This window comes from Cnephaeus nilssonii (assembly GCF_951640355.1).
Source record: "Cnephaeus nilssonii genome assembly, chromosome: 20".
Classification (NCBI taxonomy): Eukaryota; Metazoa; Chordata; class Mammalia; order Chiroptera; family Vespertilionidae; genus Cnephaeus; species Cnephaeus nilssonii.
In genome coordinates this window covers 50,137,245-50,153,006 of record NC_137091.1, presented here as the reverse complement: position 1 = coordinate 50,153,006, position 15,762 = coordinate 50,137,245, and the positions used below count along the sequence as shown (strand labels likewise).

Here is a 15,762-nt window from a genome sequence, read left to right as displayed (position 1 = left end):
TATTATATTGGATGTCACTCCAATAAATTTAACTTTTAAACAATGAATTAAAGAAATGAGCCTTGTTTCAAGTTTTATAGGTTACCAGTATTTACCTGTTAATTGGGACGTTTACATATAGAGAGGGCACAGGAAATGAATGTACCTCCCAACCCCCCCCCCCTTTTAAAGAAATTGAATCAAATGCTATGATCATGGCGCTGGAGTGAGTGCTCCTCCATTCTCTAATCATGTAAACATACATAGATTTTATTTTCATTTTTCAATTACAGTTCAAGATTATATTGGTTTCCGGTGTACATCATAGTGGTTAGACATTTATATAATTCACCAGGTGATCCCCTGAGAAGTCTATTCCCGACTGGGCACCACCCGTAGTAATTAACAATCTTATTGACTATTTCCCCTAGGCATGTCATCATATTTTAGTTAAAAAACTGTGACCCTCCATGTCATAGTCAATAAATTATTGACCTTATCATTTGTGGTGACCATGTAATGCTACATGCATGGTGAGTATTGATTATTGAGTTCCACAGTGTCAGTGCTTAGTATTAATTTCACTCCTCTTCCAATGGAATTCTTCCCTTGTGATCCAATGCTTAATGGAGACCACTCTGTCTGTTGTCAGAATGAGAGTTTTTCATCTAAAAAATGGTCTCCTTTTACCCCAGAGTCCACATTGAAGGCTCCCGAGAATGCCCGAGAGTGACGTATGGGGAAAAGGGTCCCTGAGGCCACAAAGCCAGACTAGAGCACGGAGGATTAACAGAGTTCTCCCCTGGTATTTTCTCAGGCTCAACATAAAGGATCTGAACGCAGAAACAATAACGTTGTTCAGGACTGTCACACAAAAAACCTCCCACCTGCACATCACGGACCAATCCTGGGCGAAGAAGGAAGGCAGGGAAGTCAGCTGTAACCTGGGGGACATAAGCCTTTCTCCGTCCTTCCTGCGGCTGCCCGACCTGCCCTGGCATCTCCTCTCCTCAGACTCCAGAGGAAACCAGCCACCGCTCTGAGGACCTGCCTCCGTCCTGCCCTCCCCACAAAGTGCGGGGCATGAACTCCCATCGCGGCTGGGATGCAGGAGAACGGGTTACGGGTTCTTGTCCATATCTGTTTGGGGACTTGATGGAGTCAACCACTTTCTCTATAAAACTCCTACACTGTCCACAGGAGCAGTAAAAGCACTCTGCGAAGTAATAAAAGGTCACAATGCATCGGGAACAAGTTCCCTTCTATCAGGGGCCGTGTGGAGTCACTGATTGGAGACCCGGGTCCCTTCACTCCTGTCCAGGTGGAGCTGCCAACAGGTTCCCCTCAGCGTCCCCTGAGAAGAGACTCAGTCCCATTCCCACCTTTGTGTTTCCACATCGACCGCCTCATCCTGTTTCCTCACGCCTCCAATGGAGTCGGTTCCTATCTTCCCCGGCTCTGCTCACGCAGGTACAGGTGTCCCATGGGGCAGAGCGACTTCCCCTAAATTCCAGGATATGTGAGATCCGTGTGCCCTCATTCAATCCCCTCCTTGTATTACTTCTTTCAAAAGGGGAAGGGGGAAGGCTGGCATCTTGGGGTGCCTGCACACAGGACGTTCCCGGCTGTGACAGCACATGTGTGGCCCCCCATTGGGGAAGATTGGGGGACACGGTAGGAGTGCCCAACCGGGGAACGGGAGCCATCATTGAAGTTCGGTGGTTTGAGGTACGTAAGGGCTGAACATCTTTCCGGAGCACAAGTCCGTTCTCGCCAACAGGGGTAAGGGCTCTCTTTTCTCCACACATTTGCCAACAGGCGTCTCTCCGTTCTGTCCATCTGTCCTTCTGAGCCTTTCACTCTCTCCCTCGTCCCATTTGTGATCTCCTGTCCTCCCGTGGGTGACGCTCAGCCTCTGACTCCCCGACATCCCATCCTGCTCTGTCTCTAGGTGCAGGGAGTACGGCCAAAGCATTTCCCACCGGGTTTGAGACAATCACTCTCCCACCAGGAGTATACGAGAGAGATGACTCCACATTCCTGGGAACAGTTGGTTTTGTCTGTCTCTGTCACTTTCACCATGCGGGGAGGTGGGCACCAACATCACATTGTGGCTGAATTTCAGTTTCTCCTCTGACTAAAACTGGTGGGCAATTTTCCTAAGTGTATGGGCCATGTAACCATCCTCAATAGAAAGATGGACTGGACTCTTGTTCATGAGTGAGTTGGACTCTAGTAAGGTGCCAGAGTCCTTAACTAGTGGACACGTTTGCTATTAATGGATCTGTGGGCAAGAGACCTGTGGGATGAGAGAAAGTGCCTGGTCTTTGCCCCTGGTTCCTGGCACTGAGCTCCTAAACCCTGGGCACCTCCTGAGTGACAAGTGTCTTTGGGATGCTGATGAGGTGGCTCTTGGCTGAGGGGCCTGGAGAGCTTCAGGGTGGGGGATGGTCCCCAGGAAGACCAAGCTGATCAGAGGGCTGGAACGTTCAGGCCCTAGAAGGAGGCAGAGCAGGAGGAGCCTGAACACCCATCTCTCCACACCACAGGGTCCTGTGTGCAGGGACCCTGGGCCTGCGGGGCACTGACGGCAAAAATGAGCCCTGATACTGTCAGACGGGGACGCCCAGAGAATGAGATCACAACTCACACATGAAAACAGTAACAGGCATAATGTCCACCAGAGCAAAGAAGCAACAGATGATGGGTGCTGGGCTCATCCAGGCCTCAGCCCAGGCTGACCTGCCCCAGGAAGGCTCGCTGTCCAGGGTCCTGGAGATGCACTGCATTCGGACACGGGACAAGGCCTGGGGGATGGGAGTCCCTGTGACCACAGGTCCTGGTGGGACAGGGTTCCACTGAAGGGACAGGTCAGAGGAGCAGAGAGGTGACCAGGCCGAGGAGTGACCACGTCACAGCCCACGATGCACTGAGCACTGACCAGCCACAGGCCCCGACCACGCTCTGTCCTCATAGCCCCTCCTGTCCCACCTGCAAAGAGCACAAAATACACAGGAATCTGCAAAATTCTTGGTGCTTCCGTTTATTTCCTCTCAGAAGACATTTAATTACAGGGTCTCCTTTAATTACCATCACCAGGCACGGGAAGAATTGAAGAACCAGGTCAATGCACAGTCTCATTTCAATAGGGGAGCAGGAAGTTGTCACTCAGAGCACCAGGGAGGAAAGGCAGGGAGGGGAGGGCACAGCCACCTCTGCTGACAGGAAAGTGTGGGGAGCAGGACCGGGTGTGCACCCCAACCAGAGGTTCCTGAGTCAGGAAGTGGGAGCGTGGACACACCTTCCATCACTCAGTCCCCACAGGGCAGCTCCTCACGCTGTGGAGGACAATCATCATGAGCAGATTCAGGGCAGTGGCTGGAACTGGTGACATTCTCAAACCCACTTCATGCTCACAGTGTCCCACAGACTCCCCCCCACCCAGGCCTCCCTCTGCCCACCCCTCCCCACGGCAGGTCTCACCTTTAGAAGCCGAGAGAGACACATCAGAGCCCTGGGCGCTGTCACTGCCTGGGGGGGACACACCAGGATGGGGTCAGAGCCCAGGGCAGGAGACTAAGGAGGAACTATGGGGGGGGGAGGGGTCCCCCATGGCTCCTGTCTGCACTGTCACAGGGTCTCAGGGGTCACCCCTCCATACTCACTGGCAGCCTGAGCATAGCTCCCTCCTTTTCCACCTGCGGGAAGAAAACATCCTGTGAGAGACCAGGGAGGAGGCAGGGCCATGAGGTCCTAAAGGAAGCCCTAGTCCTGGGCACAGAGAAGTTTCCAGAACCGTGTGTACAGACCTAGGGCAGGAACAGGAAACCTGAGGGAAGTGCATGTGTGGGGACTGGACCCACCGCCCTCCTGGAGGTCTGTGCTCAGCAGGGACCTGCCCTCTGACCTGGGACTGCAGGGAACGGGGTCCCCACCACCAGCATCATCAGGTGGTAAGTGGGTCCCTCATTTCCCACGGGCCTCACTAAGGAGTAAGTGTGAGCACAGAGCCCCACAGGGGCCATCACACGCGTGGGGATGGTGCTTCCCGTGAATGAGGCGGGACACACGTCTACCTGGGCTTGCACCCCCAGTGGGACAGACACTCAGACCCCACCCCTGCCCACCTGAGCGCCTCTTCCCCCACATCACAGCTCCAGCCACAGCTCCCAGCAGAACCAGGCCCCCAGCGATGCCCACGATGATGAAGATGAGGGTCTGAGGAGGCGGCTCTGGGAGGAGAAGGGAAGGGAGGGTGAGGGCCCTGACCCCAGGCCTCAGCCCCGACCCCACTGAGGTCCCCAGGGCCCCGCTGCCCTGAGAAGGGGCTCTGTGCCCACGGCCCTCCTCACCCCATCTCAGGGTCAGGGGCTCGGGCAGCCCCTCGTGCTGCACATGGCACGTGTATCTCTGCTCCTCGCCAGGGGGCACCCCCACGGCCGCCCACTTCTGGAAGGTGCCGTCCCCCGCAGGCCTGGTCTCCACCAGCTCCATGTCCTGGGTCTGGTCCTCCCCGTCACGCTGCCAGGTCAGGCTGATGTCCGCAGGGTAGAAGCCCCGCGCCCAGCACCTCAGGGTGACCTCACGGGCAGAGACGGGGTGGTGGGTCACGTATGCCTTTGGAGGATCTGAGGGGAGGGGAGAAAACGAAGGAACTTTGCATCCGCCATGGGACACTCCAGCAGCGCCCATGTGACCATCCTGAGAGTGGACAGACACCTGGTGGGGGAGGGAGCACACAGCCCACACACCAGCCTGGACAGAGGCACCTGGAAGGCCCTCCTAGTCTTTAGAAAGTTCTAGAATCAGAGAGACACAGCCCAGGGCAGGAGGCAGGTCTCTGAGGGGAGAAATGGGATTTGTGGTCCTGACCTGGGGGAGGCCACGTGACTCAGAAAAGCTGGGGTCAGGCCTCAGACACAGGGGGTGTGGGCAGCGCACAAGGCCTGAGAGAGGAGGTCCCTGTGGGTCCCAGAGCCCCTGGAGGGCCCATGGGAACCGTTGACGGGTTATTTCAGGGGGTCTCCCTGCACCCCAGGAGAGCCTGCTCCCCTACCTCTCCCTGAGAGGAGGGGGGTCCCTCTGGAACCTGACCTGGACATCCAGGGGACCCCCTCTCTGACCCCAAGGAGGGGTGTCTGACACTGACCCCCTGTCCTGTCTCCTTGTAGGAGCCCCAGCCCCGGGGAGAGGGGGGGCCCCAGGGCCCCTGGTACCTGCGCGCAGCAGGGTCTCCTTCCCTTTGTCCAGGTGAATGAGGAGCCACTTCACACACAGGCCCTCCAGGTAGCTCCTCTCACGCTCTGCCCAATTCTCCGCCTCCCACTTGCGCTTTGTGATCTGAGCCGCCATGTCGGCCGCGGTCCAGGAGGTCAGGTCCTCGTTCAGGGCGATGTAGTCGGTGCCGTCGTAGGCGTCCTGACTGTACCCGCGGAGGAGGCGCCCGTCGGGTCCCACGTCGCAGCCATACAACGTCTGGATGGTGTGAGACCCTGACCCCGCCCCGAGGTCAGCCCCGCCCCGAGGTCACCCCGCCCCGAGGTCACCCCGCCCCGCCCGCCCCGCGGGGCCTGAATCTAAAACTGAAAGTGAAATCGGGTCACAGTCCCCGCGGGCTCCTCCCGGGTGGGGGTCGGGCGGGTCCCGCCGCCTCGGGGTGACGCTGGGACCCGGACCCTCGGGGCGACCCCGGCCCGTCCGTGGGGAGGGGGGTGGTGACGGGCCCGGCGGCGGCTCACCGTCCTCGCTCTGGTTGTAGTAGCCGCGCAGGGTCTGCAGGTTCACTCGGAAAGTCTGTGCGTTTCCCAAGTTGATCTGCGTCTCCTCCTCCCAATACCCCGGGTCCTCCTCCTCCACCCACGGCTGCTGCATCCACGGCGCCCGCGGCTCCGCCCTCCCACTCGCCGCGTCGCTGTCGAACCGCACGAACTGCGTGTCGTCCACGTAGCCGACGGAGAGGTACCGGGGCTCCCCGCGGCCGGGCCGGGACACGATGGTGCTGAAATAGCTCATGGAGTGGGGGCCTGGGGGGCGGACGGGGGCAGGGCCGGGGCTGGACACGCGCCTTCACGGGCCCGCGCCCCCGCCGGGTCCCCTCGCTCCTCCCCGCACAGCCGCCCCCTCCGACCCCGCACTCACCGGCCCGGCTGGGGGTCAGGACCAGCGCCCCCGAGAGCAGCAGGAGGAGGGTGGGGGGCCGCATGACCCGCATCCTCGGCGTCGGGGGACCTTCTGAGTCCGGGCGCTTCCGCGGAGGAGTTATAACCGGGAGCCTCGGGGACGCTGATTGGCTGCTCCAGAAACCGCTCAGCCAATGGGAGTGAGAGGTGGGGCCGCGTCACGAGTATCCAGGAAGGAGGCGCCGACACAGGTTGGGAGAGGAGAAGTGAAACCAGGGCGCTGGGGAGTCCCCACCGCGGAGCTGCCCCCCCAGACTCTGTCCCCCGCTGAGACCTGAGCGCAGGCCCGGGTCCTGGACTCGGTCCTGACCCTCCTCCTGCGCGGAGCGCCCGTCACACGGTCCCCGAGGCCTGGCCCCGGCGCCGTGCTGTTCAGGGACTTTCCAAGGTTCTGGGGTCACCATCTCTGTGCAGCCTCACCCAGGAGGGAGGCGACCCAAGAACCTGTGTATGTGGTTCCCTCTGTCACAGTCACCACTCACGGAGTCACACAGGTGAAACAAGTATGAATTCACGGCGCATGCTCGCTGCCTGTGAGAGGGTCACAGAGTCATGTTTTTATGAAAATCACCAATTTCCCAAGTGAACACGGAGGAGAGAGGAGGGAATGCTTCCAGGTCACATCCGTGCCCGTCTCCCTGGGAGACGCTGGGCTTTCACATTTGCTTCTGCGTTTTGTCTGTTCTTGTGGCTGCAGCTCATGAGGACATGGACGGCCTCACAGAAACCGGCAGGAGCGGGTTACTGACCTTTCAGATCAGGGTGGGTCTCCCCTGTGACAGTCACTGCAGCCACACAGGTGGTCGTTCCTGAAAAGGGCTTTGCAAAGTGAGACCTGACACCATATTGACTGTATTCTTCTAGTTTTAATTTTTAAAGTATATATTCTTTTATTTCAGAGGGAGAGGGAGATAGAAACATCAGTGATGAGAAAGAATCATTGATGGGCTGCCTCCTACACGCCCCACACTGGTGATCCAGCCTCCAACCCCAGCATATGCTCTGACAAAAAGGTGAACTGTGACCTCCTGGTTCATAGGTCAATGTTCAACCACCGAGCCCCGCTGGCTGGGGAATATTGACTGTTTCCTGTTCTGTTCTGTCCCCGTCCCCAGGGCTGTCTTGCTGGTGGCTCTGTCCTCACGCAGGTGATGTAAAGGGATGCCTGTGTCTCTAAGTCCCAGAGCCCTTCCCGTGCGGGTGCATTAATCACCCGCCATCCAAGCTCACCTCTGTGTCTGTCCCCACAGAGCCCCCAGGAAAGCGTGTCAGCGCTGGGAAGGGTCTAGCTGACGTGGTGGGACACACCTGTCCCACATTCTGGTTTTCTCTCGGGGCTGACATTTCATCAGACAACAGGCCTGTCCGCTGTCCCCTGCCCGGTGACATTTCCTGAGGGAGAAGCTCAGGTTCATGTGTGAGAAAGTGAGTGCCAGTTCCCCCAATCCCAGCAATCCTGGTGTCTGTGTCCTTCATTCTGTTACATAATCAGCCGGGTGTGGCTCAGCGGCTGAGCACTGACCTCTGAACCAGGAGGTCAGGGTCCCATGCTCGTTGAGGCACCTGCTCGGTTGCAGGCCAGGTCCCCAGTGGGGGGCGTGCAGGAGGCAGCCTGTCCATGGTTCTCTCCCATCATAGATGTTTCTATCTGTCTATCCCTCTCAGTTCCTCTCTGAAATGAAAATTTTAAAATATTTTTTTTATTGATTTCAGAGGAAGGGAGAGGGTGATAGAAACATCAATGATGAGAGAATCATGGACCTGCTGTCCCTGCATGCCCCCTGCTGGGAACTGAGACCACACCTGGGGCATGTGCCCTTGATCTGCATGAAACCTGGGACCCTACAGTCCACCGACCTGTGCTCCCTCCACTGAGACAAACCAGCCAGGGATCAATTTTTTAAAAAGTAAACATGGGATCCCATGAGAAAGAGGCCAGCCAGCTCACACACACGACCTCCCTGGTCCCTGACACTTGGGAACGTGGCAGAGGGTGTTTTGTGTTCTTCCCAGGTCTTCATGTAAAGTTTCTTTTATCCTCCATTTTTATTAAAGACAGTTAAGAAATTAATCCATTTGTGTAATGAGTGTAAGATATATGTATATATCTTCCTTTTCAAAATATTTTATTATCAATTACAGCTGATGTACAATATTGTATTAGTTTACGTGTACAACTCTGGTTAAATATTCATATACCTTATACAGTGATCGCCCCATACATGTAGTGCCATGTGACCTCCCATGTAGCTGTTACAACATGACTGACTGTGTGCCCTGTGCTGTGCTCCTCCTCCCCATGACCACACTGTAGGGACCATGTTGTATTTCCTCCTCCTCCACCTGCTCTGCCCAGTCCCCCACCCTCCGGCCGCCAGCAGCCGCTCCCTGTGGCTCTGAGTCTGTGGCTGCTGTGGGTTCTGCTGGGCGGATCCCAGGGGCTCTGAGCGCTGGCTGTGGGGGGGTCATTGTTCTGTGGGTGTGGGGGGGTCATTGTTCTGTGAGTGTGGGGGTGGTGGTCATTGTTCTGTGGGTGTGGGGGGGTCATTGTACTGTGGGTGTGGGGGGGCGGTCATTGTTCTGTGGGTGTGGGGGGGTCATTGTTCTGTGGGTGTGGGGGGGTGGTCATTGTTCTGTGGGTGTGGGGGGGTCATTGTTCTGTGGGTGTGGGGGGGTCATTGTTCTGTGGGTGTGGGGGGTCATTGTTCTGTGGGGGGGTCATTGTTCTGTGGGTGTGGGGGGGCGGTCATTGTTCTGTGGGTGTGGGGGGGTCATTGTTCGGTGGATGTGGGGGGGTCATTGTTCTGTGGGTGTGGGGTGGTCATTGTTCTGTGGGTGTGGAGGGGTCATTGTTCTGTGGGTGTGGGGGGTGGTCATTGTTCTGTGGGTGTGGGGGGTGGTCATTGTTCTGTGGGTGTGTGGGGGGTCATTGTTCTGTGGGTGTGGGGAGGTCATTGTTCTGTGGGTGTGGGGGGTGGTCATTGTTCTGTGGTTGTGGGGGGGTGGTCATTGTTCTGTGGGTGTGGGGAGGTCATTGTTCTGTGGGTGTGGGGGGTCATTGTTCTGTGGGTGTGGGGGGGTGGTCATTGTTCTGTGGGTGTGGGGGGGTCATTGTTCTGTGGGTGTGGGGGGTCATTGTTCTGTGGGGGGGTCATTGTTCTGTGGGTGTGGGGGGGCGGTCATTGTTCTGTGGGTGTGGGGGGGTCATTGTTCTGTGGGTGTGGGGGGGTCATTGTTCTGTGGGTGTGGGGGGTCATTGTTCTGTGGGTGTGGGGGGGTCATTGTTCTGTGAGTGTGGGCGATGCAGGCACCGCGTTCACCTTTGGGGCATCTCCCCCGGAGGCCGCGATGTTTAAAATGTGGATGGAAGGACGAGGCTTCAGTGAAGAGAATAATGTCACCTCCTTCCACCGTGTCGTGTAAAGGGAAACTGGTTCTGTCCTCTGTCTGTCTGTCTGTCTGTCTTCTCTCTGCGGTCAGGGCTGGTGGGAGGGACGACTGTGGAGGTCGGTGTCAGCCATTCGTGCTGAGCTTGGCCTCAGCGCCCTGTCAGCGGAGTGAACAGCCCGGATGTCCCTCGTCTCCTGCCAACAGTGTGACCCCCCGTCCCGGGAAAGGCTCTCAGAGACGGCAGGGTTCCACGGACCGCACTTTGAGAAAGGTTGTTCTGGCTAGGGGACTCCCCACTGGCCCTGCCTCTCCCTCCTCTTCTCTTCCCAGAATCCCTCTCCTTCAGGCAGATCCTGCTCTCAAAGCTGAGCTCCCAGCATGGCCCTGGGACCTTCCAGAAGAGAGCTCACCCTGGACATCCGACAGGGAGGGTCCTCAGCCCGGGAGGGGGGGACAGGGTGTCCCCTCTGGGACAGGGAGAGGCCTCCGCGGGAGGAGGGGGGACAGGGTGTCCCCTCTGGGACAGGGAGGGTCCTCAGGCCGGGAGGGGGGGACAGGGTGTCCCCTCTGGGACGGGGGCAGTTTGTGCCTGAAGACCCCGGACCCACAGACCCTCCTGTGGCGTCTACACCCCAGCGGAGTGAGCGCTCCCATCCAGACAGAACCCCGACGTGTCTGTAGGAGCAGCCAGCTTGGCCCTTTGGTTTTATTCCTTTTAATTAAAAACCGTCTGTATTGGCCTCAGCAGGCGCCCCGCCCTCTGTCCGCGGGGCCGCCTTCCGGGCCGTGTTCGGCCGAGGCTGCCCTTCCGCGCGGGTCCCGGGTCCCGTTCGGCCCGGAGAACCCGCTCCGCCGGCCCTGGACCGGGCCCGGCTCGGCCCGCTGGGGGGGGGGGGGGTCTTCGGGGGGCGCCTGAAGCCGGCGGGGGCGTTCGCGGCGGCTCCCACGCCCACCACGGGGCGCAGCACGGAAACTCGGAAACCCCACTCCGGGGAGGGGGGCGCCTGGTCCCGGCGCCTTCTGACGGGGCGGGTTAACGGGACCTCGGAGCCCGGGTGACCTCTGCAGCCCCGTCCGCGGGCGGGCTGCGCTCGGACCGGGTGGCGGGTCCTCCGCGACCAGACGACCGGACGACCTGACGGCAGAGGAGGAGGTCTCCCGGATGCCCTTCTTCGGGGGGAGGACCCGGAGGGGAAGGAGCGGGTGCCCACGGGCCTGCCTCTCACCAAAGGGGTCACGGTGGGGCTCTGACCCCCGGGCCCCCCGCTGCGCAGCCGGGACAGACCGGCCTCGGGGCCGCCGGGGTCTCCTCCTTCACTTTCTACTCCCCGTTTCCCCCCCGGGACGTCCCTCCAGACCGGAGGTCAGAGTTCTCAGGACCAGAGGACCCCCCCCCCCCATCCCCGGAGCATCGGCTTTGGGCTGAATGGAGACGGAGGAGGGTGAGGTGGACGCGGAGCAGGCCCAGCGGTGTCCGCAGAGGCCGGAGCAGGACTGCAGGGGCCCAGCCGCCCGGAGGCCCCGCTGCCTTTGGGCTGGAACCCCGCCCCGCCCCGGGAGGTGGGCCCCTCACTCAGGACCAGGCTTCTGCCGCCGGGAGGGGCGTGGGCCCCGGGCCTCTAGCGTCAGAGACACATTTTACCGAAACCCCAGCAGCACCGCCCTCACCCCCTCCTTCCCGTCCTCCGCGGGCGCAGGAGCCTCTGTCCAGTTTTAGGGTCCCTCCCCGATGAGGCTCCCCATGTATTCACCCTGTTTACACCCCGTCTGTGTGATTGGCAGTGCAAGTTCGGGGGGCTCCGTGTTGAGAGCCCCGACTCTTCTTCGGCAGAAAGGAGGCATCCACCCCCAGACCAGCGGCTCGGTGTTCCCCGGGCCCCGGGCCCCGGCCCCCGGCTCCTGCCCCGCCCTGCTCCCCAGGGGCTGCCCGCAGCGGCGGGCGTGTCCGAGACGTGTCCTCCGTCCAGGAACCGCTCCCTGGCCGCCTGCTCTGTGCGGGGCCCGGTCAGACGCCAGGAGGCACTGCTCTCCGTCGGTTTGGGGTTCCTTCTTGCTTTGCCATAGCGTGTCGTTTTATGTTTTGATCCAAACCTATGAACTATTGATTTCTACGTCCTGTTCTCCAAGTGTCATCGTCCCCGATGCCGCTTCCAACTGCCTTCCAACGGGGTCGGAGCGCGCGCCCAGCTCCACAGAGCGAGGCCACTCGGGACAGGCTTACGTGCAGCAACTGGCCCCCCCCCCCCGAGGGTCAGTCACGTTTCCGTCTTTCCCGTTCGGGGCGAGGGGCTGGCTTTGGGCGTCAAACAGGAACCGGGAAGGCCCTCGTTTGGCTCCGGGCCAGACAGGAGCGGGTCCGTGTGAGGTCCTTCGGCGCGGGGCGGGGGCGGCGCTGGGACCGGAACGAGGAGGCGGAGCGCAGACCTGCGGCCTCCGAGGAGCCCCTGCCTGTCCGTGCCTCGACCTCCCCATCTGTGGAATGGGGTCCACACCGCCGACCTCACAGGGGCGCTGTGAGGACTGAGAAGAACGTCAAACGTTTCCAATGCTCAGGTGACAGGACACTGTGGGAGCTGTACGGTGTGCGAGTTGCGCAAAAATGGGCATTCGGTTCACTGTGCCGGATGCCAGAAATGTGTGTGCAAAAGAGCATTTTACCAACTAAAAATAAATAAATAAAATAAATGTGTTTATTGATTTAGAGAGAGAGGACGGGAGAGGGAGGGAGAGAGGAACGTGGATGGAGAGAGAAGCACTGAGTGTTTGCCTCCCCCACGCCCTGCCCAGGGGTCACCCTGAGACCTGTCAGTGCCAGGACAGCACTGCCCGCTGAGCCGCACCGGCCAGGCCGGGCCTTTTCTGCAAATGGGCCGAGTGCTCCGCCCTGAGGCCCAGACCCCACGCAGAGCGGTCTGTGCAGCAGGACCTTCTGTGAGCGAGGCCTCGCTCTGCCTCGGTTTCCCCCACGGGGCAGCCACCAGCTGCTGTGGCCACTGGGCCTCACACGGGGCTCCTGGCCGAGCAGGGACTTTCCCTTCGTGGACCCTTAATCCAGCCTCCGTGGGGGCGTGTGGCTGCCCCCTGAGACGGCGCCTGCTGAATGCTCTCAGTGTCCAGTCTCCGCCCCACAGGCCCCGGGGGCTCACGGACGGATGGAGGCCACAGTGTCTTCACGTGGGAGCCACGGGGCTCACGTGTCCCTGACCTCAGTGTGTGTGTGGGGCTCAGTGATCCTCATCCCAGCTGCCCAGGAGTGTGTAATTAACACGCATGTAACACCGAGCTGCACAGGCATGAACTCCATGTGAGGTACCCCTGAGGGTGTGAGGTTCACAGCGCCCCTCCCTGCAGCCTCCCTGTGCCCGTCCCCGGGGCCTGGTGTTGTGTCTGGTGACCCGGTGACAGGAGCGGCCCGGAGGCTTCACCGCAGAGACAGTGGGTATTGAACCCACAGACAGCAGCTCCCGGCCCCGCACGCACTCAGAGAGCATGAGGCAGAGGATGTGACTGAGATTCCCCCCCAGAACCCTCACCTACCGCTCCCCCCTTACCTCCCCCACATTCTAACCCCCTGTCTCCCTCGCCTTGGAATGCCCTCCCCCAGTGACATTACATGTGAGGCGTTTACAGCTGTGGAAGGAGGATTTCTCACACCCAGACCCAAAGCTGAAACCAGGAAGGAAAACATGAAACGTGTCCGTGTCACCCTCACACCCGAGAGACAACCTCAGGCCCAGATCAGACTCAGAGACGCACCGAGATGCCCACAGAGACAGGGTCCCGGGACCAGGCTCCTCCCAAAGCCCGGGAGGCCCCTGGGGGCAGGCGAGGGGGGGTCCTCATTGGGGGGAGACCCGTCCCCCGGGGCCTGGGGCATCCCGGTGGGAAGGGGGAGGGGGCACATCCAGGGTGCGGGCTCCGGGTGGCGGCCTCGGGAGGGGCTGGGCCACAGGCTCCTCTGATGGGAGGTGTCGGGGGGCAGTGCTGTGGTGGTGGGGGGGCTGCTCAGTGACTGTCCGGGGACCACGCCGCCTGCAGCGGGGAGGGGGGTGCAGCTGGAGAGAAGCAGCTTCGCTCCCTGAGCCTCGCAGGCACCGTGGGGTCCCTGTGAGCGAGGGAGGGGGCTGTGTGTCTGTGCGGACCAGGGAGGGGGTGCGGCTGTCTCCCCGGTCATGGCCTCGGGGCGGGTCTGAGGGTGATGCTCTGAGGGTGACCGTGTCCCACAGGGAGGACCCGGCCCCGCTGTGCGCTCCCCCCGCTCCCCACAGCGGAGGCCTCGGGTCACCCCGGTCCCGGGGCTGCGGGTCCTTCTCCCTGAAGTCCGAGGTCTGAGCACCCACAGCCCAACCCCCAGTGACGCTCGTGAGGACAAGGTGGAAGGAAGAAATGCGGATGTCAGTCACCTGTGTCTGTAATGAACACACGGAACAGGAATGAGAAGGTGGAACCAGAGAAACAGGAATGAACGGAAACCCATCGGATCGGGAAGATGGAGGACAGGCTGGGGGGCGGGCGGAGGGGACCCGCTGTGGGGCGGGCGGAGGGGACCCGCTGTGGGGCGGGCGGAGGGGGGGCCCCGGTTTCTCAGGAAGCTTTTCCCCGAAGGCTCAGCCGTCCCCGGAGCTCACAGTCCCGGGCCGGGGGCTCCGTGGGCTGAGCACCGACCTGTGACCCCGGAGGGGACAGTGTGATGCGGGGTCCGGGCCCAGGCCCAGGGGACCCCCCGTGCCCAGCAGGGGGCGGCAGGAGGCTCATGGAGGATGCTCATCACTGAGGGTCCCTCCCGCCCTCTCTGCCCTGAAATCAGAGAAAATGCATTGGAAGACGCGGTAACAACTGTGCGCACAGGATGCACAGAGAGGTCTCTGGGCTTTTGTCCTAAGAAAACGCTCACCTGTGACCTGAGAACACACACGGGGGGTTCTGAGCCGTTTCCATCGCCCCGGAGGCGCGGAGACCAGAACACACCCCGGTGATGACGGCGCTGACGGCCCCGCACCCGGAGGAGGACCCGCGGTCTGAACAGACGCCCCGAGGACGGACACGGGCGCGTGGGGACGGAACGAACCAGCCCCTCGGACCGGGCCGCGCTTTCCCCGAGAAACGCCCCGTTTCCTCCCCCAGCGCCGCCGGCCGGACCCCGGGGACCGTCCCCCTGGGAGTGCCCGCGGCCGGACCCCTCGGTCCTGGTTCTGTTTCTAACGTTCCCGCCGGCGGAGAGCGGAGCCCGGTCCGACCGCACAGCCACGGCCGCCCTCTCCCCACGGCCTCCCCGCTCCGCGCCCCCTGCTGGGGGGAGGTCCGTGCTGCGGGCCTGTCCTCCCCGCACAGCCTGTCTGGGCCGGTCCTGCTGCCCCCGCCCCCCCATCCCAGCACTGCCCTTCCCCTCCCCCCAAAGTGCGGCTCACAGCCCCTCACGGACAGCGGGGTTCACGGGGAGTCCCCCCACACTGTCCTCACACCTCGGAGGGAACGGCCATGAGCTCTGGCCTGGGTGTCCCCGGCTTCCCTGCGGGTCCGAGAGGAGGTTCTGCGGGGCGGCCTGGGGCGCTGCGCTCTGTCCCCATGTGGCCCCTGAGATGCCAAAGGGGGGACCATCTCTGTTCCCCCAACTGGGGGGGGGGCAGCCCCCAGGCCTTCCCCGGCTCGGGCTCCCGTGGGAACGGGTGCTGGTTCCCAAGGACACGGCCCCAGTCCTGTCCCCGGAGGCCGGGCCCTGGCCCCGCACCCGCTGCCGCTGCAGCGCCTCTGCTCCGGGGACTCAGCGGCCGCTCCCCGGAGGGACGGCCCAGCCTCAGCCCGGAGCGCCCGGGGCTCAGAGGACCCCGTGCGGGGGGACCCGTCCCAGGGCGATGGGCCCCGGTCCCCCACGGGTTACCCTGCGAATAGGGCCGCCCCGGGGCCAGGGCCTGGGGGACCCGCCGGCACCCCAGTTTGAGGTCAGCGACCAGCCAGCGGGTCCCTGTGCGCCCCGGGGGGCGGCTGCCTCCTGTGCCCAGCCCGGCCCGCAGGGGGCGCTGCCGGCTCTGCCTCCGTCTCCGCTGCTGCCGCTGGGCCCGGGGGTGCGGGCTGTGTCCCCGGTGTATTCTGGGCCCTTCTGCTCCGGGTCCCCTTCCCCGCACCCTCTGGGGGGAGGCCCCCCGCATTGGCTACGAGGCCGAGTCCCGGGACCCGCCCCCCAAACGCGGGCAGGACGCGGCCGGGCAGGTCCAGG

At 61.7% G+C, this 15,762-nt stretch overlaps 1 protein-coding gene across 1 annotated transcript; it reads right to left on the bottom strand.

Annotated features, from left to right (window-relative positions):
* Positions 1-3,006: 3,006 nt before the first annotated feature.
* Positions 3,007-6,274, bottom strand: LOC307116682 (saoe class I histocompatibility antigen, A alpha chain-like). The gene is made up of 8 exons (XM_079800848.1): positions 6,118-6,274; positions 5,718-6,002; positions 5,196-5,471; positions 4,332-4,607; positions 4,107-4,211; positions 3,645-3,677; positions 3,463-3,510; positions 3,007-3,317 (listed from the first exon to the last, which is right to left on the bottom strand). The coding sequence occupies exons 1-8, from the start codon at positions 6,188-6,190 to the stop codon at positions 3,313-3,315; spliced, it is 1,101 nt and encodes a 366-aa protein (XP_079656974.1). The 5' UTR covers positions 6,191-6,274; the 3' UTR covers positions 3,007-3,312.
* Between the last annotated feature and the right edge of the window lie 9,488 nt (positions 6,275-15,762).